At 35.7% G+C, this 27959-nt stretch overlaps 1 protein-coding gene across 3 annotated transcripts in view; it reads left to right on the forward strand.

The window, feature by feature from the left end:
* Positions 1-1568: 1568 nt before the first annotated feature.
* Positions 1569-27959, forward strand: part of MON2 (MON2 homolog, regulator of endosome-to-Golgi trafficking) — a gene marked incomplete at both ends in the record, with an annotated part of 123468 nt that continues 97077 nt past the window's right edge. For all 3 annotated transcript variants that reach the window (XM_079715697.1, XM_079715696.1, XM_079715698.1), the window contains 5 exons: positions 1569-1679; positions 15766-15829; positions 24278-24405; positions 24916-25047; positions 27777-27906. In XM_079715697.1, coding sequence (XP_079571823.1) covers positions 1569-1679; positions 15766-15829; positions 24278-24405; positions 24916-25047; positions 27777-27906 — 565 coding nt within the window. The remainder of the gene's footprint in view (positions 1680-15765; positions 15830-24277; positions 24406-24915; positions 25048-27776; positions 27907-27959) is intronic.

Consider the following 27959-nt stretch of genomic DNA (forward strand, 5'->3'; position numbering starts at 1 on the left):
AAGAAATTACTTAGTTTACAAATTACTTGTGGTGCAAGGCCTTCTTATTTTACAACCAACACTGCCGCCCACTGAAAATCTCATAGGTCCCTGTCTTCTGTCCTGTAAAGGTGTCATTAGCTCAGTTGTCTGAAGGTGTTCATTTCCTCATCTCCTACCTTTACCCTGGTTCAGGCTTTCCCTCTGCCTTTCTTTGCTTCCTACTCATTAGCTGCGAAATGTTTTGGGCAAAAGTATACTGACCTGGATCTTCGGAGAAGCACAGATGACGTTTCTGTTTATCTTTGCCTCCCATTTATTTGGCACTTCAGACCTAATGAAGGCTTTTATATGGGTTCCTTATTTGAGCATCAAAATGCTGTTTTTAGTAGGGTATCCATTCATTCAACAAATATTAATCGATCACCTACTTTGCGCCAAGCGCTGTTCTAAACACTGGAGATACAGCAGGGAACAAAACAGAAAAAAATAAAACAAAACAAAAAACCCCAACGCTTCTGAAACTTTCATTTTAGCGAGGAGACAGACACGCAGTAAAGGAGGCAAGACAGATCGCAGAGCGCCAGGTAGGTGAAAAGAGGAATTCTGGCTTTTACTTTGGGTAAAATGGAAAACCAGCGAAGGGTTTGGAATAGAGGGCAGTTTAATGTTCCATTTTACAGATTAGGAAAATAAGTGACTGCTCCGCAATAAGTGGACCAGCATGCTTTGTACAACTCTGTGGAGGAATTGCAATTTAGGTCCTCAGGGGGGAAAAATTAACAGAAGGTAAGCGTTGATTTGGGGCCACTAGCCCCGAGATTCGAAGGGGCAGAAATGAAGAGGGACAAGACAAATGAAGATTAATCCGAAAGGAAGCAAACTGTTTACACCGAAATATAATTTAACACAAACATACGCAAAGAGGTACAACAACGAGTACCACGGGCTCTATTCAGACACCTGTCACCTAAAAGGAAGCGAATCTCCAGGCAAACTGCGCCTTAACGCGGCTCGGAGGCCGGGAGCGGGGGCCTCGGGAAGCGCCCCGGGCCTGATCCAGGCCCGCCCGGAGCGTGACCACGCCCCTGGCCACGCCTTGCCTGAGGCTCGCCGCCCGGGTTGGCCGCGGCGGAGGCGGTGGCCGCGGTGCCCGGAAGTGCAGCTGACGTGTCCCGGCCGCGCTCGGAATTGTGGGCGACTCGGCTAATGGCGTCGGGGAGTCTGGGAGGTCTGGGGAGACAGCGCTGAAGCTTCTCACCAGCTTGGCTGGTGACAACCTGTGTGGCCCGGCCTGCGTCAGCGGGAGGGACTTGCCCACCTTGTGGGCTCCTCTGCCAGAGCCGGCGGAGGCTAGCGGGGCGGGGCGACTGCGGGGGCCCCTCGGATAAGAACCGGGGGAGTTGCGAGGAGGCTGTCGGGGGCGCTCGGGCTCGCTGCCCAGGCCGGGCCGCGCCCCCGCGGAGCCCTAGAGGCGGACAGCCCAAGGGCCGGAGGCGCCTGGAAGAAGCTGCCGGTCACCCCACGGAGCTGACAAGTGCCGGAGTTCGTTTGCGCCGCTCAGGAATTGGCACGGAGCTTGGTGGATCATGTCTGGCACCAACAGCCCCGAGGCGGTTAAGAAGCTGCTGGAGAATATGCAGAGCGACTTGCGGGCCCTGTCCCTGGAATGCAAGAAGAAATTCCCACCTGTCAAGGAGGTAAGCTTCGGGCGACTTCGGGAGAAGGCACGGTGAGCATAGCCGGTCCTGTTAGACCCCATCCTTCACTTGCATCCTCCAGCCCTGTCTGATTCCCCTTTGGCCCTCCACCTGTCCAGATGTACGAGCCGGTGGGTTTTTCCACAAGCGTTTTTATAGTTTGCTTTGGCGAGTGTGAGGCGCTTTCATTTTCTCTACCGTCCTGTCCACCAGATTTAGGAACGAAGTTCGCGGCTTGAGCCGATTCAGCGAATTCAGCTAGGTGTATGGTACCCTCCCCTTTTCTGGCCGTTTTCAAACATTAAATTGGTCACGGCAGGATTCAGAAACTTATGTTTGTTGCTTCTAAAAACTAATAATCATAGTTGTTGTACAGTCTGTGCCCCTTTGCGTTTATAGTATATATCGCTCAATTGGAAATAGCTTTCCTTCTTTGTCATGGGTCATGCAGCTTAACTCTTATCAATCTCATGAAGTATTCAATTATCTGGAGACATCTGACTTAGGACAAACAGTGAAGAGCCACAGGAATCATTTAAGCCTTGTTATGAGCAACACTGTACTGAGAAGTTTGGGCTTAGAGTCAAATAGAATACACCTGAATTTAAGTGCTAGCAAAACAGAAAGACATCTTAACCTCTTTGAGCTTCAGTTTTCTTTCTGATGTAAAATAGGGTTAAATAGTGGGTTTATTACATTATGATGAGAAAGTCTTAAGAGGGAAAAAGCGTATTATTAAACAGGCTCAAGTTAATAATATATACAAATTAAATTCTCCAAATAGTTCCTGAATTGAAATTATTAACATTTAGTCTCTATTGGCTTTTTATCTTAAGATGCCATTTTATTTCTCTTAAACTTTTTAAAGATGCTACTCAATTTCTTTTCACGTTTCTGAAATAAGATATTTCAGTGACATTTTTGTAAAAGCAATTATTTTATATTTCTTCCTATTTAATGTAGTTTGGAGTACCTGCAATTTCATAATTAGAACTTACCCAATAAAGTTTGAGTTTTAGACTTCTAAGGAACCTTAACTTTTCTGTAAGTGCTTTGGTCTCATCATTCTTCAACGAACTCCATCTAGTATTTTTTTTAATAAAGTAAGAAAATATTACCTACCCAATGATGGAAACCAGATGTGCCACTTTTGGAAAGATGACTATTATAAGTTTTATTTCAGACAGTCAGTAGTTTGTTGTGATATGGATTTTCATTATTTTCTCTGTATGATCTGTTCAAAGTTATAAAAAGTATTTTAAAGAATTTGGCCAAGAAAACACACACAAAAAACAATTTGGCCATTTTAAATAATTTTAAAGAAATAGGCTGTTCTAATTGTAAGGAAATTAGACAATTTCAAATCCTGTTTTGTAATTTTAACAATAATTTATAGAACCGGCTATTCCCAGTTCTTATAATCCATATAAAAATTGTGATTCCTCTGTATCATAGGCTTTTGTGGGCTGGCTTGTGGATTTAATTGCCATTTATTACATTATTTCTATTGGAAAATGCATTCAGAGCTCCAAACAGCTAATTTACAAAGTTCTAAAACTCAGTCCCTTTCTAATCTAGGAACTTTCAGTAAAGCTCATTAGCTTTTTTTACTTGAACCTTAGCTAAAGAGGTATTTAGTAATTGCACCTCGTCTTCTAGGTTATGGCAAAAGTAACTTTTGGTGTGATTATCTCTGATACATAATTTTGTGTATAGTACAGGCTCCACAAGAATTTGTTGGATATAAGAACTTTGACTTCTTAACCAGTGGCACTTTTAATATGCTTAGGGCAGTCCTTTAGGAATTGAAAAAAAAAAAACCTTGACTGTGTCACAAGTGTAAAACAAGAATGAAGTAATTAGCCTAATAGTGATGGTGTTTTAGGAGGGAGGCTTGACTTTCAAGAAATATTTTGGTTGAATTAAATTTTCCCTGGTAATTTGATAGCAGTGCTGTATTTTGACTTTTGTTCTTAAAAGAACTGGTAAGTTTTTAGTAGTATTTATTTCTTGGGAGGGTGGGGGTCAGGGGAGAAGTGTGCTTGGTAGACCCTAAGGCAAAGCCTTTCTAAGTATAAGAAGCTTTTCCATTTGTATACTGATTTTCTGGTTAACATTCTCCCAGTATCTTCACAAACATTATCTGAAAAACAGTCATTTTGAACTACTTAGAAGCCTGCTCAAGAACTTAATACAATACAGTTCTAACTGCATATGTGCTTTGGAATGGTTGTCTCCTTCCCCATTACTTTTTTTTTTTTTTTAGCTGCATTGGATCTTCTTTGCTGTGTGAAGGCTTTCTCTAGTTGCGGCAAGCAGTGGCTTCTCTTGTTGCGGAGCACAGGCTCTAGGTGCGCGAGCTTCAGTAGTTGTGGCTCATGGGCTCTAGAGTGCAGGCTCAGTAGTTGTGGTGCACGGGCTTAGTTGCTCAGCGACGTGTGAGATCTACCCAGACCAGGGCTTGAACCTGTGTCCCCTGCATTGGCAGGTGGATTCTTAACCACTGTGCCACCAGGGAAGTCCCTCTCCATTACTTTATAAACAAGGTAGAATGAAGTGAGACATTCTATGTTTAGTCTTTAAGTTTTAATAATTTCTACCTTTTTGGCCATAGTGCTTGGCTCTAATATTTTTCTTAATTAATAATCTGGATTTTTTAAGATTTCAAATCTTTTACAAAAACAGAAGAAAAGAGTGTTAATGAAGGATAATGTCTTACTTACTGATATTTATTACTTATCTTTGGATTTTCTACAGTTTTCTCCAACTTAATTGTTTTCATTTACAAAACAATTTGCATATTAAGTTGTTTTTATAGTGGCTGTAATATCATTTTGTCATTTTATAATAAAGATAGTAATTAAATAATAACAGCAATACAGTCCTTCCTCTTTTTTCTCCTTATTTTCCTTAAATATGAATTTTCATGCTTCAGCAATATAACTTTCTTTTTTTCTTTCTTTCTTTCTCTCTCTCTCTCTTTCTTTAATAAATTTATTTATTTTATTATTTATTTTTGGCTGCGTTGGGGCTTTGTTGCTGCGTGCAGGCTTTCTCCAGTTGCTGCGAGTGGGGGCTACTCCTCACTGTGGTGCACGGGCTTCATTGTGGTGGCTTCTCTTGTTGCGGAGCACGGGGTCTAGGCGTGTGGGCTTCAGTAGTTGTGGCACGCAGGCTCAGTAGTTGTGGCTCGCGGGCTGTAGAGTGCAGGCTCAGTAATTGTGGCGCATGGGCTTAGTTGCTCCGTGGCATGTGGGATCTTCCCAGACCAGGGCTCGAACCCGTGTTCCCTACATTGGCAGGCAGATTCTCAACCACTGCGCCACCAGGGAAGCCTTTTTTTTTTTTTTTTTTTTTAGCATAGGCGTACTAGCTGATTTGTTCTGGAATATTTGTATGAAAAATTTTTTTCATTGTCTTAAAAATTACTTTAAAACTTTGTAAAATCACTTTTGTGTAATTGATATTCAGTGGCCTTCAGAGGCAGTAAACTCTGAGGTTTTATGTATTTAACGAATAAAGCCCTTTTGGTCATTTCTATTTGCAGGCACTACTCTGTGGAAACAGATGAGGGGGATCTAATTGAGCCTAGAAGTGTGGTCAGAGTGAGTTTGTAATTCCTGAGCTGAGTCTTTATAGGATGAGTAGAAGCCAGCCAAGAGAAGAAGGGGATCATTCTAGGCAGAGGAAATAGCACATGTTTGTATTCCACGTAAAAGAAATTTCATGCTGAAGGTGATTGGAAGCCATTAAGGCTTTTTAAGAGAGGGAGTAATATCAAATTTATATTCAGTAACATTACAGTAACAGTACTGAAGGGAAGAATTAGAGGGGATTGAGATTGAGGCATAGAGAGCAAATTTTATAGAGATGATTGTCTGCACTGAGGTAGCAGTAGGGGTAGACAGAAAGTTGCTTGTATTGTGGTAGACATGTGTGAAAGAGAGAGTATGGATTAGAGAGATTTAGCAGGTAAAATTACCAGGGCACAGTGACCTTTTTATAATGTAGAAAGCGAAATCTGTGATGCCTCCCAGGTTTCTGGCTTGGGAAACTGGGTAAATCACTAAGAGGAAAAAATGTTTTTGGAGAAAATGAGTAGTCATGAATATTAAGTTTAAGATTTATGTGTGACATCCAAGTGGAAATGATCGGTAGGTGTTTGAAAGTGAAGGTTTGGCACTTAAGAGGGAAGTCTAGAATTTTAGATTTAGGCGTATCAGTTATACATGTTAGTAGAAACCATAGGAGTAGATAAAATAGTCCAGGAAGAGTGTATAGAATGAGAATATCAGGAGGAACCTTGGGAAATAACAGCATTAAAGGGAAAGAGGCAGCTGGGGTGACTAAGGTTAGGGATATGGGAGAGAAAGGGAATACTTGGCTAGAGCAAGGTCCCGGAGAAAGCTGGAGTTTCAAGGGCTTAAGTGTATGAACTGGCTTTCGATCTGAGAAGGGACACATTGTCTTCTGACAGAAGAAGGGTAAAAGAAAAAAATGGATTTGAATGTAATAAATTTGAACGAGGGGCATAATGGAGGGATAGGAAGTTGTGGGCAGTTTGACCTATGGCCTCTGTTTTCTTGGTAAGATAGGAAACAAGCTTGTTGCTAGGAGCAGTTTGTGGTGAAAATAGTGATAGGAACTTTGAGGGGAGCAGTGGATCACTTTGTAGAAGTGAAGGAGAAATTGACTTGGAACACTTAAGAGTCTTCACAGGAAAAGTGGTTGAAATGATGATGGATCATGAGATCTAGGCTGGATTCCCAAAGAAGGCAATCCAAGACAACTTTGATTGATTGCAGGATGGAAAGGTTAAGGGACTAGCAGCAATTTAATTGAATTGGAACACTTTAATCCAAGAACAGTGGTGTTGGGGAGTGAGAGAGCTAGAAGGATAAAGACAAAAGGGACAAAAGTGGAGATATTGGATTTCAGATTGCCAAGTGGTGCTGCACTAGAGGATGACGAAGTCCAGGGAGTGGGTGATAGAAGAGGAAAGGGAATGAAGGTCATTTGACTTGAGGTGCTCAGAATTAGGATTGAGGATGGGGTTTTTTCTCTCTCTTTTTAAATGAAGTGGAATCAGTAAGGGTGTATATAATAAAGTACAAGTAGTCTTCCCAGGCTATGTACTTTGTTTCTTCTTATACATTTAAGTTTTGGTTGGCAGGGATTTTTGCCTATAAAAGCAAAGGTTCCTGTGGTAGAGTTCCTCAGTGTCTGTTGTTTTTATGCGTTAGCTGGCTGAGCGGGGACCCTTGGTGAGAGAGATGCCCTCTACTTACCATGACAGGATTTTCCCTTCAACCAGCTATTTGGGGACTGAGGCCCAAGTCAGCTGGCTCTTCTGCTAGGGTGAAGATCTCATTTTCAGGACCTTATGACAGTGAAGAATGAGGGCTGGATCATGTATACATGCTTAATTGGGAGCTGTTTTTGTTTAGTGTCCTATAACGTACTATAGTTTTCTTCCTGTTGACGTTGGTCAGAGAAATTTGCTCATGATACAGCCAGTTGTGTTCTTTCCCTCATTAGCATAAAGAATAAATCCATGTTTTATACACTGAAATAAATTAGTTTTCACAATTTATTCAAAAAACTTGTCAACACTCGTCAGAGCAGTATGACAAGTGTGGTTAGGAGTTATAAATTATTTTGGTCAAGACTTACTTTCCTGTATAATGCAATTTTACACAGTTATGTAGACATGCTAGTGATCTAAGATTTTGACTCTGCTCTTCTTTTTATGCTACTGTTGACTTTATTCCAGAAAAGGTACATTAGATTCCTAGGGTCTATTAAATTCATCTTCTTCTGATAAATATTTTAGATGTTAACTTCAAGAGTAATATAAGCAGTAACATTTTCACTAGGACGTCTAGGAAAATTTTACAAGCTTATTGCAGTATTCTAAGAGCATTTTACAATGAGAGCTTTTTAAAAAGCTTTTGATTAGTCTATAACATGTTTTATATATTTATGAAAGTTAGTACCAGAGCCACTGAAATTTATTGTTAAAGTGTAAAGCATACATAGCTTATTTTTTTACTAAGATTTTGACCCTTGTATTTTTACTTTCATGAAAATGAATAGAGAGCAAATGTCAATGAAAACATAGTTTAGTCAAAAAAGAATGTATTATCTTCTTAGCATTGTGCTTTGGTGACATAGAAGAAATAAAAGACATTGTTTCAGGCTAATAAACCAAAAAGGAAGACAGTCTCCAGAAATGGAAATATTTTCCTCCTTTTTTCTTTTATAGAAGTGTAGCTTATTTTTAACCATGTAGGAAATAGAGGGTTTTGCTATTACTCTTATCATTTAATAGAAGTTAGTTTCTTACGTGTAAATCATGGCAGGAAATACAGAAATCAATGAGAAACTGCCTTTATCTTCTTGAAGTTAACTCAAGAGTTGAGTAAAATACTGTCTTTCCACTAGGTTAGGAATGTTGCATCCATCGACTCTATTGCAACATGGCTATTTGTTGCTATTCGTCATTCTCATTTTGACTTTTGTAACACTCTACTTTCCTATTTCTCCTCCCTCTCTCAGTATTCCTTCTCTTTTTCTTTACATATAGGTGTATCCCAAGTTCTGTCTTGAGACCTCTTCTTTCTCTGTGCTCATCTCCTTTGCACTCTCATCTCCTCCCATTGCTTCGGGCCTTACTACAGTGCTGATGACTTCTAAGGCTACTTCATTAACTCTGCTCTCTTTACTGAGCTTAGACCTGTGTTTCCAGCTATCTGTTAAACACATCTACCAGAGTATCTTTCACATACTTCAGATAGAACTTCTGGTAATTGAACTTACTTTTCTTAAAACTTGTCCTGTCCCCACATTTCACTTGTTCTGTTAATGGTATTTATCACTGTTGCTTACCTTAGTTATATGTGGTTGTCTTCTCTCCCTCAACTCTCTTTACATTGTATTCATTGTCAGATGTTCCTTCCAGCTCTGTAATTTCTAACATATCTCACCTCTTTTCTATTTTCATAGCTATTATTCTAGCTCCAGGTTTCAATCTTATGACTGAGCTTTGATGTGCGTTAATGGCACAAAAGACCATTCTGTATGTTACCACCGCATTAATGTACCTGAACAGGTCAGAAACTCTCAGTGGCTACTCTGTACTTATGGAACTCCTCAGCATAGCATTTAAGACCTTCTTGATCTTCCCAACCTTCTTTCATCACCCTCAGTTTTCCTCAAATGTGTTTATAATTCAGCCAAACTCTGTTGCCTGCTATTCATTCTCCAAATATGCCCATATTCTCTTCATATGCCAAATATGCCCATTCTCCAAATACTCCATCCCTCTTCCATGCTGTGGCTTTGGAGGTTCCTTTTGCTGTTCTGGAATCACCTCCTTCCATTTTTTTATAGTTAAAATTCTACCTTTAATTTAACCCATGTTGCTTATTTATTTGTTGCCTGAATGAACCAGCTTTACAGATAATGTTCTCATTTCTTCCCTCATTCACTCATTCATATATTCATTCATTTGTTCCTGAGATAATTTTTGAACACCGGCTGTGTGCCATGTACTAGCTGGCTGCTGGGGCAAGAACAGTTGCAGCTCCTGCCCAGACTTTTCAAGCTAATATGTTTTCCTCTGCTTTCTTAACTTTCATTTAAGCTTACTTTATAAGTTATTTCCTTATAACTTTTTTTTTAACATCTTTAAAAATATGGAACGCTTCACGGATTTGCATGTCACCCTTGTGCAGGGGCCATGCTAATCTTCTCTGTATAGTTCCAATTTTAGTATATGTGCTGCCGAAATGAGCACCCTTATAACTCTTATGTTTTACCTTCTGCTATGGTATTTCTTTTCTAAATTGCTCCTTAAGGGTCAGTTTTGCATCTTTGTTTATCCTTCTGTCCATCATAGTTCAAAGCATTTGTATATCTGAGAGGTGCTAATTAGATACTTGTTGGAGATTAAATTTTTAAAGAAGGAAAAAAAAGGCATACCATATATGTAGGTGTACCACATATATATCTTTAGCTATCCACATGTAATCTGCACTTCAGTCTTTCATTTGATATGTATCTTAAAGGAAATTTGTTTCCTAGAAGCCAGAGGTTTTTCTTTGTTTGTTTTGTTTTGTTTTTATTTTTTAGTCCAGAGGTTTTGAATAGGATGCCATATAGGTATATATTTTTCAGAGCTTTGGGATTTTAGACTAATTACATGTTACAGAAAAAAAGTTTATTGGTTTCAATGTAGTAATTGTTTAATGAGCATATTGTCCTCTAGGGAGTGTTCTAGATCTATTAGGTATTCCCAAGTGAGAACTTGACTTTAGGTCTTTTGATTTTACCTGACATCTGAAATCATAAGTCTACAGGCAGCTTCATACCTCCCTAGTATCTTTTGATATTCTCCTCTTTTGATTATTCTCCTTAACTTGCCATTAACTTGAATTTCACATTTCTTCTTTTAGCTCTTGTTTCATGCTACGTCCTGTGAATAATTAATTTGGAGCTTTGGTAAATTTGTTCTAATTTTGAGGCTCTACTCTCATAGATGTTATTAAAAATAAATATGGTTTTTGTTTTGTTTTTTAAAATACAACATAGAAGCTTTGGTGAAGAGAAACGTATTATTATTATTGTAAATTTGTGTGTGGTTCTAGTAGTGGACATTTGCTAATTCCCTTCCTAGCATCCATTCCCTCTTACTTCTTTCAGTGGTAGGCTGCATTCGTCCTTCATTTTCAACCCTTTGAATTTAGACGAATTAATCTCATTCCTTGCTCCAGGATACCTTGATTAGTTTAATCTAGTTTAACCCTCCCTATCCCCACCTCTTATTTCTGCCCAAGTCACATAATGCCAGTGAGTGATCCTGGAAAGGGAAAGCTTCCTCTCTCTTCCTCAAGAGCTACTGGAAGAGACCTTTTCTCTCTTTCTGGATAGTGTCATATGAAGTTGTGAGGTGTAGAACGGCTGGAACTAATTTTATTGCCAAGATTGGGAGAAGCCTGAGGATGAACCTACCCAGGGAACAGGACAGAACCAAGAGAATGGTAGAGAAGTGAAACTGCAGTCCTGAGGACATTTTGTGAATCTCTGGGTCAAATTTCCTCCATATTTTTGTTTTTCAGTGAGTGGGCAGTAAAGTCCCTTCCTTTGTGTAGAACTTTTCATTTGTTTATTTGGAAATGTTTATTACATAGCCCCTGTATGCTAGGTACTGTGATAGGCATTAGTAATATGGGGAGATGAATGAAATATATTTCTTATCCTCATGGGGCTTACAGCTAGAGTAGAGAAACAGACATATCATAGGAGGAATAGGATCAACCATAGATACGAACCATAGACAGCCCACAAAGATGGAAGGGCTTTTTGATACTTGCCATAGAAAGAAGGTGGTGGAAAAAATTATTTCTGTCACTTCTCATGGTACTACAGGAGAGCCAAAATCAGAAAAACCTGCACTATCTTCATGTTGTTGGCAGTGGTTTAATTTCAGCAAAACTTTATTTGTCACATTAACTTAGTGTTCACTTTATTGTGAATGTGTTGGCTTTATAATTTAAGAGCTATAAAAATAAGGAGTTTATTCCTAATTTTATTTATAAATACTTAAATATGTCAGTGACTGGATAGGTCCATGAGATTTTTCTTTTTTTTTACTTTTAAAAGATGTCCTTACACTACTCAGTTTTGAGAAACACTAGTAGAGGTGGGTTCTGGGGGACCATTGAAGAGTTGAGACAGTGGATGGGTGGAGGACAAGATTTGAAGTAGAGAAATCTCTTAGTTTAGGTTGATAATGAGAAGTTTGAACTAAGGTGTAGAAGTGGCATTTGAGAAGAAAAAAGAGTAAAAGAGATGTGCGCTACGTAGCCTTTGTGGCTGATTATATTTGTGGGATGAGGGAGAAGCCCCAGGTGTCTGGTCAGTGACTGGATGGGTGCTGCTGCTGTTCGGAAAAACAAAGATTCTAGGAAGAAGAAGTAGGTTTTTCTGGGGCTGAGGTGGAAGTTGGGGGTGTGTGTGAGAGATAATAGCATCCGTTTTGAATATTTGGAATTTAAGTTGCCTTTAAAATATATAGGTTAATAAATCCTATAGTTTAGGAGACAGTTAAGGGACAGGAATATAATTTAGGATTCTTCAGCCTTTAGAAAGTAATTGAAACCATAGGATTGAGATTGCCCAGGAAGAGTTTATTGAGAAGTGAGGCCAAGCATATTCTGTGTGCTCTTGAAAGAGGAGTCAGCATTCTCTCTTGTCTCTGCTTTTCTATACTGCTAGCTTGCATATTCAGAGTTCCTGGTGGGTGTGTCTATTTGGGTAAGCAAAGAATTTTGAGAAAGAGAAAAAAACATTTCTTGAGAGACATTAATTTTAAGATTAACAAATATTAAATGCTGCAGTATATTTAATACTTTTGGTTTTGTTTCCCAACTCATAGATTGCCCTCAGGAATAGAGATTTTAGGTTACCCACCGTAACTTATATCATCCCTATTCAAGTCTACAGAACTGACACTTTTTTTTTTCCATAAGGGCCAATTCAGGAAAAAAATAACTATATTTACAATTGAGGGGCTTCCCTGGTGGCACAGTGGTTAAGAATCCGCCTGCCAATGCAGGGGACACGAGTTCAAGCCCTGGTCCAGGAAGATCCCACATGCCGCGGAGCAACTAAGCCCGTGCACCACAACTACTGAGCTTGTGCTCTAGAGCCTGCGAACCACAACTACTGAGCCCGCGTGCCACAACTACTGAAACCTGCATGCCTAGAGCCCATGCTCTGCAACAAGAGAAGCCACCGCAATGAGAAGTGTGCGCACCGCAACAAAGAGTAACTAACCCCTGCTCGCCACAACCAGAGAAAAGCCTGCGCACAGGAACAAAGACCCAACACAGCCAAAAATAAAATAAATAAAATTTATATTAAAAAAATTGAGTAGTTCCCCTATGGATATATAAGTATCTAATCAGAGTAGGGGTTACTTTTAAAGCAAGAGGTTAAAGACTCTTCTTCACACAGACAGTCTCTGATAAATAGAAGGAAATCTGGGCTGAATACTTGCATTTATACGGGACACTTAAAGATGTAGGCTAGGCTGAGGTATGAAGTAGCACTGCAGTGACTAGGGGGACTGTGATATACAACTGTTGTCAATAAACATTGATAGTGAAACTTTCCAGCAACACAGGGTACCTATGAGAATAAGATGGTTCAGTTTCAAAGTTTGACAATAGGAAGTTGGATGTAAAAAATTAGGAGCTGTGAGATAGTTCTAATTATATCTGAGGTAACAAACAGTCCTTTTGGTGATTTCTTGAGCCTTTGAAAATACTAGTTATATATCTTTTAAAACACTTGTTACTTTGGAACTACTTAAGGAAAAAGCACTCATTATTTTCCTTATTGTGTGTACATATAAAAATATGTGTTAAATATATATTTTTTATAACTTGTTTATGATTCATACATGGGTCAATTCTTATTTATTTGAGGAAATCAAAATAGTGTCTGGCAAATTTGAAATCCTTTACCTGCATCTAGCATCCACTGTGCTACAGGACTGATTTTGGAAACTGACTAGAATTCAGGAAGTTAGGACAGATTACATTGGGATTTATGATGGTTTAGTTTGATCAGTCTCTGTTGATACTGAAATAGAATGAAATACTGAATTGAGCATATGCAGGGTACATAGGGCCATAGTAAGGAGGGGGAGAGTTTGAACATTTGAAAATGATGATGGAAGAAAGCTCAGTGACCACAGGTTAATTTCAGTTGGCTCAGTAAGAAAATTACCTAAGAGAGTTTGAGATGCTGTATGAGTATAACAAAGTATACATAATAATTTCGGTGTTACTGAATTTTTATAGTAGTAAATTTGTTGTGGTTTGTACATCTTCATAGTGTATCCAGAATCTGACCACTCCTTACCATCTCAGTCACCATCACCTCAGGCCTATCCACCATCATCTTTTGCTTATGTTATTACAGTAGCCTCTTAAATTTTGCTGCATATTGGAATCACCTGAAGATTTTTAAAAATACCAGTGCTTGACTCCCACTGGCAGTCACTCTGATTTAATTGAAATGGGTTGCAACCTGGGCATCAAGCTTTTTTTTTTTAAAGCTCCTGGTGTTTCTAATATACTGCCCCCAGATAATCAGAAAATCAATACTTTTTCCCTCGAGTAATTTATTTTGACTATATTTTCCTGCTAGTAGCTATGTTCATTTAATGTGGGACATTTCCATCTCTTAAAGTTGTAGAAGTAAGTTGTAGTATATCCGTTAGGCTTCTTAGCTGTGAGCAATGAAAGCTGACTCGGGCTGACTTAAGCAGAAATTAAGTTTACTGATAAAACATTGAGGGTCTCACAGAATTGGTAGAAGGCTGGATGGAGTGAGCCTTAGAAATTACAGGAACGAAGGAAGGCTGAACAGCTAAGAACCACAGCAAAACTCATTGCCAGTGAGACCATTACTGTTGTCTCTGCTGAACAGTGACTGGGTGCCTTAGATTGCACTGCTGGTTGTGCTGGCCACCCCATGCCACCACTGGTTCTGCTGCCATCACTGCCCTTGGAAACTAGATGCTGGCTCCACTGTGGCTGTTGTCAGACAGAGTTCCATCTTGTCTCTGCTTTTCTGTGCCACTAGCCTCCGTATTCAAAATTCCTGGCGGGTGTGCCTATTTGGATAATCGGAGGCTGCCAGGGTATGTGGGAAAACAAGTATCTGGCAGTTTAAATTTTGAATAGTAGAAGATAGGCTCTGTCTTGCATCAAAACTCATAAAGTTGAGTTCTCTGATCACAGGCAAGGGCTTCACGAGCTTGGAAGCCAACAAAATGACAAAGGTCTACTATACATCGTATAGCCTACAATGTGTTATTTGTTTTATGCATTAATCCACTGGTCCTCAACCTAATAACCCAAAGAACACTGGGTTCTTCCATATTTTTAAATCTTTAGAGCCTGCTACCACTTGTCTCTTAGTAAACAGTAGGGGATAAAATCAATGAACAAGTAGCAAGCAAATTAATAGGAAAACTTGAACATATATGAGTATTTATTATTTTTGGAGGTATGGAGATCAGTATAAGTATAAAATAGGCATATTTCTCAATAGTAAAAATGTCCTGAGTTTCTGTAATGGATGTTATATATCAATATTTTATCTCAACAGTGTCCAGTAGAAATATAATGTGGGCTGAATATGCAATCCATGTATGTAATTTTAAATTGCATTAAAAAAGTAAAATGAAACATTTAATTTTAATAATATATAATATTTAACCCAGTATATTCAAACCAGTATATATATAACCCAGCATATATATCATTTCAACATTTAATCAATGTAAATATTTAAGGGATAGTTTACATTCTTTTTTTCATACTAAGTCTTCAAAATCTAGTGTATATTTTATACTTAGAATACAACTCGATTCAGGCCAGCCACATATAAAGTGCTTAGTAGCTACATGTAGCCAAATGACTCCCATATTGAACACCACAGTTCTGTGGCATAGTGTAAAATGCCATATGACTTTCAAGTACTGCCAGCTCAACATACTTATGTTGAAGTGATTGACACACCTTATGAAAACTGAATGTGTGTTTAAAAAAACGCAATCTAAAAGTAGTGACAGAGTTCTTAGTTATTCATTCTCTTCTAATTCAAAGAAGTTTTACTTGATTTTGCAGTGTTTTGCAATTTTTTTTATGGTTGAGAGAGAAGTGTGAAATGGAAAAGAGAAACCTAATTTTTTTCATTAGGCTTTGTTTTTGTTTATTATTTTTTATTTTCTGAAGATTTAAATGTGAGAGACTAGGGATTCCCAGTGCATTTTAAGGCATAGAAAGGCAACATGCTGTAGTGCAGAGTTTACATGTGAATAATCAAATTAATCACATTTTATTCCATTTAATGTGTGTTTCACTACCAGGCTTTAGTATCTGAAGTTTGGAAAATAAAATAATAGTGACTGACTCTGTGCTTGAGATCTTATCATATATGATTTCTTTTCCCTAGATAATTCATGTTGATAGTAAGTTTTATGTTCTAATTATTTTTATTCTTGCAGGCTGCTGAATCAGGAATAATAAAAGTTAAAACAATAGCTGCACGAAACACCGAAATTTTGGCAGGTAATTTTTTTGCATTAAAAATTCAACAATTAATGAAAATTTGACTAACAGTAAAAGTAGAATCTTAAAACCCGTAAGTTTTTTTATAGCATCTCTTTCTTATGCCCCAACATGCTATCCATAATGATAAAGAACGTGTGAAAGTCCCTAATTTATGAACTAATTGGGTTTCCCAGAGATGAATGCTGTACGATTCTCTGAAATCAGAAAACTTAAAACTACTAACTCCTTGAAGGAAAGGATCTTTCTTACTCTTCTTTGTATTGTCCTCCACCTCTTACCAATCACCTAAGATACATCTTACCCATAAGAGACATTCAATCAATATTTGTTGAATTGAATGGCAGATTGGATCTCAGACCACCTTCTAAGACCTATTTTATCTTCAATACAATATAAGAAGGTCATAATATAGCATTAAAAACTTAGTAGTACTATTTGAGTTTTGAGTCCTGAAACTAAGACAACATGGTCATGAAGAAAAAATGGGAAAAACAGAGAAAAGTGTTGTCTTAACATTCTTTTGATTGACACTGCTTTTCAGGGAGGAATTTTCAAGAGTTTCTCTCTGATACTCAGTCTGCTTCTTCCTTTTCCTTGGTGACTTTCTCTTCTTGCCTCAATAATGAACATGGAAAAGAAGGAAACTGGCATTTTTTGAGAACCTGTTACATGCGAGGCATTTGGGCCACTCTTTCTTATATGACAACCTTGTGGGGAAATACTCTTATTTAATAGTAGAGCAAATTGAGATGCAGAGATTTAAGTTACTGGCCTACGGTCACATGGTAAGTGGTGGAATCAAATTCAAATCCCAGGCTGTTCAGAGCCCATGTTCTTCCTGCTGCAGTGTGCTGCCACGGTACCGTGAGGTTTTGACACTAGCTACTCCCTCCCAGGTGTTTATATTTAACCATTGCTTACTTCGCTGATCCTTCAATCTGCATTTCCAATTCCAGTAGTGCTATTGGTCTCAGCTAGTTATAGGAGAAAAGCAGTCCTATTAAGTTAATTTACACAAAGTCCAAATAGTAGAGAATCTCTTTAACTCTCAAGTCTCTTTACATTTTTAAAAGAAGAATACCAGTAAATCCCTAAATGGTGGAATTTCAAACAGTATTACAAAATGTAATGAAGACTTTGGGGGCAGTTTAGGGGTGACAGGTGAGAGTGGATTTCACTTGTCAGCTTAGGGTTAGCCCTGTTAAGTTGCATCTGTTTTTCACAGCTTCTCTGATTTTGAACATTCTGACAAAACACCAAAGAGTTTTATAACATTATTCACAGCATTAGATAATGCTCTGTGTGCATGTTGAGGAAAGGGGTATAGTGAAGTGGTGGGTAAAGGCACAGGTATGTATGGTTGGATTGGGAGGATGGGCAAGTGGGTTTGGGAGATGCATGTTGGGTTGATTAACTACCGTGAGGAAATTAATGTTTCAAGATAAATTATGGGCCTGGGTATTTTTAAGTTGGAGACATCATAGGCCAATCATATTAGAATATCATTACAAATATTTACATTTGCTACTGTCATTGCTGATATCATGGTAAGTCCTTAATCTCTAGTAATAGAAATTTTCATTAAGTCTGTAGTTGATAGAAGAACTTTTAAAAAGACTGATTTCTTCAGAGAATCACTGTCTGTTACAGAGTTCTGTACCAAGTAAAGTGTCTAATTCATATTAAGGGCAAGTAAGAAAAATTTTGTCTCAGTATGAGTTTAATATATAAGCTGGCTATTAATTTCATTTTAATTCAGTTAGCTTTATTTAAATCAAGTTAGAACAAATCTTTATGCACATACAATTAATAGTTCATGCTTTAATATCCATAGCATCCAACCATGTACTTGAGGAGCTATATTAGCATTTAAACTTTTTTCTAGTATTTTAACCAAGTATTTATAGCAATTGATAAGTAAAAATTTGTAGATTTTAGACCACTGTCATCTTGAAAAATCAAAGGCTCCTAAGAAAAAGGAAAGAATTTAAATTAGTCAATAGGTCATTTCTAAAGTACTTAATTCAAGGTATAGTTAACACTGAGAAAAATTTTTAGTTAACTTTTTTATTTCCTGAGAAGTGTTTACTTCTCTGTAGTTCTAAAGACTATAGGTTACTACTTCTGTGCTATAATGGATGTTAAAGAAATCAAACAATTGAGGAGTCTCAAATGAAATGAGATACTGAATTCTCAGATATCTCTGCATATTCAGAAAATATAAAAGGTTGCTATAAAAATCAGAACCCTTAATTAGGATTGACTAATCTGATTAAACAGTACTTAGCATAGATTTTAACCAACTTTTTTTCTTAAATTTATTTTCCAAGGAAAGTTTATTTACATTGCAGAATAAGTCTTTGCTTTACATCTCCCCTTCTTTTAAGCATCCTCCTTTAATGTTTATTTTTCTTTGTTTTCACTGCTGTCATGAATGCTGACATAAGTGGAATGCTATGCCAGGTAATGTCAGCATCGATGCAAATATACAGATCATTATCTCAACATTGCCTTTTTCTTTAAAGATAAAACTGCAAATGAGAGATAGCAAGCAACATAAAGTTTTTCATTTAGAAGGCCAGGTACCTTAATCTTACATTTGACTGCCGTATATTACAAATTGTTTTTATTATCCCAGCTTACAATAAATATACTTGAAATTGACTGAGAAGGCTTGTGTTACACAGAAATTACATAAACAGAGAATCTGCTATTTTAATAAATATTTGAAACAAGGAGCTCAATGAAGTTGTGATATTTTAAAATTGTATATTTAACCCCTAACTGAAAACCATAAGTTACATCCACCTATGACTGCTTTCATCTACTGTCAGTATGCATAGAGAATTTTTACATAGATAATCATTATGTATGATTTGTGTTCTTCTTTCCTCACAGTTTCCCTCATCCTTTTCATAGCTACATAGTCTTATTACTAAAAGGTCTCTAATTTATGTAGCAGTGAGTAAATATACTTTGGAATTTTTTTCTGACATTAAAAGGTAATTTATCTGTTGATTTTTTTCAGTATATTGTATTTCATCAGTACATATACCTGTGATATCTTGTGGACATCTATAGAATATATCATATAACATATTCTTAATAAAGAAATAATTATGTAAGAATCACTAGGGGAGATACGAAGATGAGAAATAGAATTCATCTGCAATCTATATGTAAATACAAGAAATATATTTGAAAAGTATGTTTGTGCCATTTGTTCTGTTTAGCTTACCTGCTCCTCCATTTACTTTTTGGAGTTCTTTGCCAGAAATTTTCCCTTCCAGATGACATACTTCCTGAGGTCAGGATCAATATCTTATTCTCCCTTATATTGCTAGTAGTTAGCACATTACATGGGAAATAAAGAGTAAGCCCTCCTTAAATGTAGGCTAATAAATGAGTCACTCCAAAATGCAAGTAAGTCTCTGAGTTCTGCCTCTAGTATATTTTTCTACCTTTCTTTAATTTTTCATGTTATGATTATTTGAGTACATGAATTTTGTCATATTTAGTTCATGTCAGCCAGTTAATGGAGTAATGAAGGAGACAGACCCTAAACAGAAAATTCTGAGGCTGTATGGTAAATGCCAAGATGGAAGTATAGACAGGCTTGTTACGAGAACATTGGGAAGGCTCCTAACCCAACCTGGGAATCTGAAGCTGAGTCTTGATGCTTGAAAAGGAGTTAGCCAGGCAAATAAGGTGTAGAAGCTATAAGTAAGGGAAGTTACTTAAATACATGCGGTATAAAACAGTTCGGTCTATTTGGATACACTATCCAACTATTGCCATTGTGTAACTTCCTGAGCAGCTTGATGGAAAGAGTTTGGATCAGGAAGGTGACACATGCATATTAATATTTTTATACTCTGTACATTACTCTGACAGCAGTGTGAAAGGTATATTTCAGTGTATCATCAGTAAGACAGAGGTCTGTTGGTAGACTATTTCTGTAATCTGGGATAGAAGATACAGGGGGCTGTACTTAATGCCTTGCTCACAAACTGACCTAATGGATCAGAGAGATTTTCTGCCATGTAATGTGTTCTTATTTATTGTTTTCCCCCCTTTTTAAAAAAACATTAAACAGTTTTAATTTGTATCCTGCCTTTTATAATATATCATATATACTTTTTTTGATGCCATCTTTTCTAATTTTTTAAATTGTTCCATATTTCATCAGGTGATTGTAGTTTATTTAACAATTCCTTTATGTTAGGCATGTTTCAATATTTAGAATTATTTCTTTAAGATACATTTCTAGAAATGAAATTATTAAATTAAAGGGCATGAACATGTTCTTAGAATTTGTCATCATACCACTTTCTGAAAAGATAAAAGTTTATACCTTTACTGACAATATGTGAGTATATTTTTATAGCATCCTTGCCAGATTATTATTTTTAAAAAGCTTTTTGGTAATTGAACAAGCAATGGCTTCTCATTTTAATTGAAATTTCTTTTTAATGTTGAACATTTTTCTCTGAATTATTAAATTATTTTCTTTTTATTATTACTTTTTTTGGAGTTTTTGTGTTTTCTTTATCAAATTGAGCTATTTATACAGCAAAAATATTAACTTCTCATCATGTTTATATCATATTTTCTGCATCATTTACCTTTTAATTTTTTTATCTAGATGCTTTTAATTTTTACATAATTTAACTAATTTTTCTTATTTGTTGCTCTCCACTTAGGCAGTCCTTCTCCTTCCACATAGTTGATAATCATTTTCATTGTCTTCTAGTTTTTCTATGGTTTGATTTTTTCTTTATAATATATGGGGTGACATGAGGACCTAGATTTTTTTTCTTTTGCAAAATTACTAACCGATTGGACCAACATCATTCTTCCTTTTCCTGTAATGTACTTTTAAGATGAAGCTGCTCATACTTTTATTTGTCCTCATATTGAATCATTTAAAATATTTTCAGACATTTTGAACCATTAAAAATTTTTTAATGTTAGAAGTATCAGTCTTTCCCATAACTAGATTTTAAGGGTTTTGAGGGTAGCAATCATGTCTGCATCACATTTTATTTCTTTCACAAGAATTATAATTTGTTATTTAATGACTGTTAAAATTTATAATAAAACTTTTTATTAACCCCTATTAGTGTGATTCATAGTGGGGTATCCTAGTTTAATTCTTTTTTTCCAGGATAAAAACTGCAATTTTGCAGTGAAACTGCTCAGAGCAAGGAAACCCCTAGGATATGGGGACCTGCTGGACCTCTTTCAGGTGTGTGAAAGTGCATCATTTGACCTCACAGTTATAAAATTTGGAAATAAAATATATTTATCAAACATACAGTGTTATTCTGTTAAAGGAGTTGTGCTTCTTAAGGGACTTAGGTAGAAATTAAACTTTTTTTCTCCCCCCCCCACCCGCCAAGTTTTGATTAAAAAGAGTTGACCTTTTCCTCTTTTTTCCATGGAATGATTTTTTAAAAAATGGTTAAGGCAAGATGTCTTTATATTGCTGCACAGCCTTTTCCTCAGTGTGGTTTCTAAACTCTAAACCCGTAGGAAGCTTTTTATGTAAAGCTACCTTTAAATGCATGTAATGAAAATTATTGTTTATAAAGAGAAAGCAGCAATTGCTCAATTAGAAGAGTAGAATTAATTTCTGCTTTTTAGGACCATTATGACATTTAACAGAAGAGAAAAATAGCTAGAAACTTCTAAAAAACGATCTTTATATTACTTCATTGTGATCTAGATATGGTAGATATGTTTCCGTTTTTCACATTATGCTTCAAAAAGTAGAATAGATCAATAGGTTTTATTTTTTGGTTGTTCTTGATCATCTATTCTGGATAACAGAAATTTCCTTTGACCATTATATTCTCAAATAAACTGGGAGAAAAAAAAGTAGGAAGGGTACCTTTGACTTAATAGAATTAAAAATTACTTTTATTATTAGCTTAACTCAGCTTGATAGATCTGGATAACTGTGACCGACATGTATACAATATTTCAGTGTAACTCACCTTATTTTATTCATTCTAAGATACACAGTTTTTTTCACATGTTAATATTCCCCAAATTGGTATGCATTTTACAATTAATGGCATCTTAGAATCACTGTGGGCCAGGTAGTGTTGTAGTTGTCATTTTCAGTGCATGTGTGAACTTGTTCATACTATCACATCAGTTGAGTTAACGTGCATTATTGGTATTGCGTAAGTTTCATTGCTATTTGAAATGTCACCCTAGTTGTTGTGCAAAAACTTTCTGTTAACATCTTATGGTAAGGTCAAAAAAAGCACCACCATCAAAGCGTGCAGAATGGGTGTCATTAGCGTAGAAGAATATCTCAGAGACAGTAGTGAAGTACTCTCAAGCAATGAGGCATCCCAAACAAACAATCCAATTAAAAATTGGACAGAAGATCTAAATAAGACATTTTTTCCAAAGAAGATATACAGATAGCCAACAGGTACATGAAAAGGTGCTCAACATCATTAATCATCAGGGATATGCAAATCAAAACCACAATGAGGATATCACCTTACACTTGTTAGAATGGCTATTATCAAAAAGATAAGAAATAACAATGGCCTTCTTGGCCTAGAGTATGAAATTGTGAGGAAAAAGTATAAGTGATTAGAATGCATCGTATTATAGTTTAATTGGCAAAGGTAATTGGCACTGATTTTCTTTCTGGTGATATGGGTGTGTCTTAAAATCATTGTCATCAGAGCCTCTATGAAAGTACATTGTTTTTTCTTCATTCATCTGAAGACTTCAGGCAATTGGTTTCTCTTAGACACTTTTGACTCTTCTAATTTCCATTTGCATCAAATGCTGTTTACCTTAAAGAGTGGCAGCATAATGTTGTGGGAAGAATAGTGAACCAGGGATTAGAAGACATTTTCAGTTTCCGGTTTTACCACCTACTTATTGTGTTACTTGGTCCAAATCATACCCTATAAACTCTATATGAGTATTGTGATACTCAAATGAGAAACACATGTTAATGTAATAAAAATTATAAGTGCCACTTGTTAGTATTGAAAACTTATATTTGCCTGAACAAGATTTAATAATTTGGAATGTTCTGCAGAGTTAAGAATGGCCTCATACTTCATTGATTCTGGCAGAATTGAATATAGCAGGATATTTACTGCTTCAGAATAGTATTTTTTGAGCTTTATTGTCATCTTTAATCACTCATGTAAAATGCTTTGTGACATTGTTATGGAAATTTTATGTCTCTGGTTTTGATTCAAAACCTTTATGCACAAGAAAACAAGGAAATAAGGCAAGGGAGCTTTTTTGAAGACACTGTTCTTTGCCAGTCATATTTGCCTTCTCTTAGCTGTGCTAAATCAGTGACTTATACTGGCATACTGAGGGACTTTGCAGAGCATGCTGTAGTAAATAGTAGTCTTTATTTGCCATACCATAAAGGGAGCTTTGGGAGAAGAAAGAAGGGGATTTAAGTGATAAAATTAATGTTAACACTAGTTTTACACTTTTAAAGGTGATTCTGGATGACCTTCTCACAATTTCTTTTGAAAAACATGTTAAAACTCAGATTTCTGTGTCTTTATTACAATTCTTAACATCAAAAAATAATTGGTGGATGTAGTACATTTGAAAACAAATACCAAACACATAAGTTTAAAGTTCTCTTGACTTGGAATTTTATGTTATTTATTTAAATTCCCTGAAGATGAAAAACCTGTCTTGTTCATCTTTGTGTAGCCATTCAGTAAGTGTGTATTGATTTAATTTTATTTTGTAAATTTAATTATGTATAATTCAGTTTGTGCATTTTCTAATCTTTTACATTTTTGTTGCCATTTTAAAACTTCTGCAAGTATTGGCTTGGTAGAAGGAGTTATTTTAAGATTTGGAATTACAGCATGTGCATCCAATTAGTTTAAAGCAATATTTCAGTAATAAGATGAGTAATGTTATTGTTTTTAATGAGTTTACTTCTTGAAGAAGAAATTAGAGCCAATGAATTCAAGGCATATAATAAAATTCTAGGGAGTTTCTGAATATTCATTCAGAAATGTGGTGGGGTTGATGTATATACTATTTTTAATTACTTTTCTGCTCTAGAATATGAATTCTTATTCCTGTTTTCCCTTCTGCGCTATTGAAGAAATAGAGTCTTTCTCTGACGCAGGATAGAACTTCTGAGAAATTGCCATTAAAGAGTTTATAGAAGAAGATGGAGGAGAACCAAAGGAGTGTCAGGAGAAAGGCATGGGAGAGCTGAACTTAAGGGGGAGTAGTTTAGATATGGAGTCTGTAGTATTTATGTGAAGTATTTTAACTCTTACTGCTTGATTTTTATTTTGGTATTTATTTTACATTAAGTGATTTTTTATTAAGATTGTCATTACTGATTGTAATTATATAAAAATATTCTTATTTATGAATTCTATTTAAAATTTTATTTTATATGTGTTCCAAATAAAGCATTGAAAGAGAACAGCTCAGAGGTTGTTCAGCCTTTTCTTATGGGTTGTGGAACCAAGGAACCGAAGATCACTCAGCTATGTTTAGCCGCCATTCAGAGGCTCATGTCCCATGAAGTTGTGTCTGAGGTAATGTGAAGATTTTATCTGAACTGTGCACTTACAAATCAAATCATGAGTTTTCATAAGGAGAGAATAAAACATACCTGATATTTTAATGTACAACAGTGCTTGAAGGACATTGGCTTAATTTTAAAAGGTTACCAAATTGTCTCATTATTAAACGCTCAGAATAAAGAACGAAGTACATTTTGTCAAGTCATTTGTAATCTAAGAATTCATAGTTCACTAATATAGATGAAATCTTAAGAACCAAGCAAGTTTTCAATATCACTGACAGAGAATATTATTCATAAATTATTTTTTAAAAGGTAGGAGAGAAAATCATGACTGTTTGCTAGATTATCTGAAGTGATAATTTGTTGTTCGTTAACTTAAGTGTATTGTTTGTATCTGACCTTATGATGGTAAAATAAGGAAAAACATTTCATCACTATGAATCTGCATCACTTTTCTTATTTAAGGACCCAAACACCTATATTTTATTTGTTGACAATAATTAAAATAATTGTTTTACAGACTGCAGCTGGAAATATAATTAACATGCTTTGGCAGCTAATGGAAAATAGCCTCGAAGAACTTAAGCTGCTTCAAACAGTTCTTGTTCTTTTAACAACCAATACAGTAGTTCATGACGAGGCACTCTCAAAGGTAGGAAGCCTGTTTGTCAACGTTCGTAAGTGCTTTGAGACAGTATTTGAATAAGCTGACTGAAAGAGAAAAGCCTGGTGCTGTTTGAACAGCACCTTTCCTGTAGCTATTGCGATAATGCACATTGCATGTTAAAAGCCATCGGTGCTTTATTTTTCACAGGTTAGAAGTGAAATTAGGTTAGGGTGATTAAGCAGAGCCCCTTGGATATAGCTGACAGGATTAGTTATGAATAGGATGTGGAAAAAGAAAAGTAGCAGAAGAAAAGGAATAGAGAAAGAGGAAAAAAAGAAAAATGTGTTTTGAGGTATCAGTGTTCTCCACAATTACCTTGGGTATTCCTGATAGCTCTCCCTTTCCCCCTTTTAAAAATAATTTCACATATATATGTTATGTAAACCAGATAGTTTAAATCTGGCCCTTAAGTATCTGGAAAAATGTCCTTTTGGCATTGATACATTGATGCTAGGTAAGGCTGCATGTATGATAGCTATTTCTCATTCCTTTCTTATTCCCACCCTCTTTAGGAACATATAACAGCTGTTCTATGATTTGTTTCACTCTTTTAAAAGTTTTTTAAAATTAAGAAATATTTCTAAAGAACAGAAAGTACAGCAAGTAATATAAAAAACAGTCTTTACTTCATGGTTTACTATTTAGGGAAATTGTTGGAGTTTCAGTAATAGTTGTACTATAATTTGTATGCCTTTAAGAATGGCTGACTTGTAAAGCAGCAAAGTATACCATCACAGTATACTGTATAGAGACTATATCTCTTTTCTAGTTATTCATTTGATGTTCTTAGGATATAATGAGATTTTAATTGCAAATAGCTTATGCTTTTACCCCATACCTGCTTATAAGATATTTAATGTATTTTTATATATATGTTTGTTGTATGTAGTTCCTCTTGGTTTCTAGCTATCAAATTATTGTTCTGATACATATATTTAAAATTTTATAAAAGGCTATCATTTGACCTACCCAAGCAATAAGAACTGATTATAGTTTTATAAATAAATATAGGATTTATTTTGGTTAATTTGGAAATGTAATATTTGGGGATGAAAAATGAAGTATAAAGAAATAATATAAAATTGGGTAATAGGAAAGCTTCTCTATAACATGTACTTTTCCTTTATGTTGAAATTTTAAAAGTGTTAGTGGTATCAAAGGCTTGTTTTCTTTTAAATGTTTAATATAATTAATATGATAAGGCATAGCATTTAAAAATACCATTATTATGTTTTCCTCCAAGAATGGCTTCTTTTAAAACTGTAAAACTTCTAGAAGAACACATAGGAGAAAATTTTTGTGACCTTGGGGTAGGTAGAGACTTCTTAGGTAGGGCACAAATCCATGAACCATAAAAGAAGCCACAGAATGGGGGAAATATTCACAAATATCTGACAAAGGACTTTTATCTAGAATTTATTGAAAACACTCTTACAACTCATTCATAAGACAACCCAATAAAAAATGGACAAATGATTTCAACAGACACTTTACAAAATAATCTATTCAGCTGACTAATGAATACATGGAAAGTGCCTCAGAATCTTTAGTTATCAGGGAAAAGCAGATTAAAACCACAAGGAGATATTATTACACACCCATTAGAATAGTTAAGATTTAAAAAGACTGACCATATCAAGTGTTGTTGAGAATATGCAATAATTTTGAACTCACACATACTGCTGGCAGGAATATAAAATTGTAAAGCAACTTTGGAAAACTAACAGTTTCTTTAAAATCTTAACTTATACTTACTATGTGATCTGTCCATTTCACTCTTAGGTGTTTACTTACCCAGGTAAATGAAAATACATGTCCTCATTGAGATTTGTATGTGAATGTTCACAGCAGCTTTATGTACAGTAGTCAAAAACTGAAACAACCCAAATGTCTATCAGGAGATGAATGGTTAAGTAGAATGTGGTATACTCATACCATGGATTAAAAAAGTACAAATTACTGATACAAAGAAAAACATGGATGAATTTCACAAATATTACAAGTGAAAGAAACCAAACAGAAAAGAGCACATACTGAATGATTCTATTTGTATAGAAAATACCAGCTAATCTATAGCGATAAAAGCAGATTGGTGGTTACCTGGGGCCAAGGGTGGAGGAAAAAATGGACTGCAAGAGCACAAGGAAACTTTTAGGATGGTGGAAATGTCTTATACTTGATTGTGGCAGTAGTTCCATAGGTGAATATAACTGTCAGAGCTCATAAAATTATATACTTTAAAGGGATACAGTTTATTATATATAAATTATACCTTAATAAAGTTTATTTTAAAAGAAAAAATGATTCCTTTTTTAAAAATTATTCATTTATATGCTTAACAAGTTTATATAGTATTTCTCCAGATGATTTAGTGATACAACAAAGTTTGAGTACTTGCTATTTGCAAAAAAAAGTCGTTCTGGGAAAATAAAAGCACAACACATTATTATATACATGTTAAAAGAACCTGATTGTGAAAGGAGTATTTCACATTACCTTGGTTAATCTTATGTGTTTGTGTATTTACTGAGAGTTTGAATTATTTAAAAATCCTGAGCTTTTTGTAGTTTTATTATATAAAAGAGTGAGACTTTTAGTGTAGGTGATTGAAGCAGCGAAATAAATTATTTAATTTTGGGTTACATCAGATAAAATAAAGATAATAACCATGTTCCTCAATCTTATTTCACACTAAATGGAAATTGTTTTTTTAGGCAATTGTTCTTTGTTTTCGACTACACTTCACAAAAGATAATATTACAAATAATACAGCTGCTGCTACAGTGCGACAAGTTGTTACTGTTGTGTTTGAGAGGATGGTTGCTGAAGATGAACGACACAGAGGTAAAGTGAAAAAAGTTGTTTCCTTTTGACAGTGGGTGGCTCTAACATCCATG

Source organism: Hyperoodon ampullatus (genome assembly GCF_949752795.1).
Source record: "Hyperoodon ampullatus genome assembly, chromosome: 11".
In the NCBI taxonomy this organism is placed as follows: Eukaryota; Metazoa; Chordata; class Mammalia; order Artiodactyla; family Ziphiidae; genus Hyperoodon; species Hyperoodon ampullatus.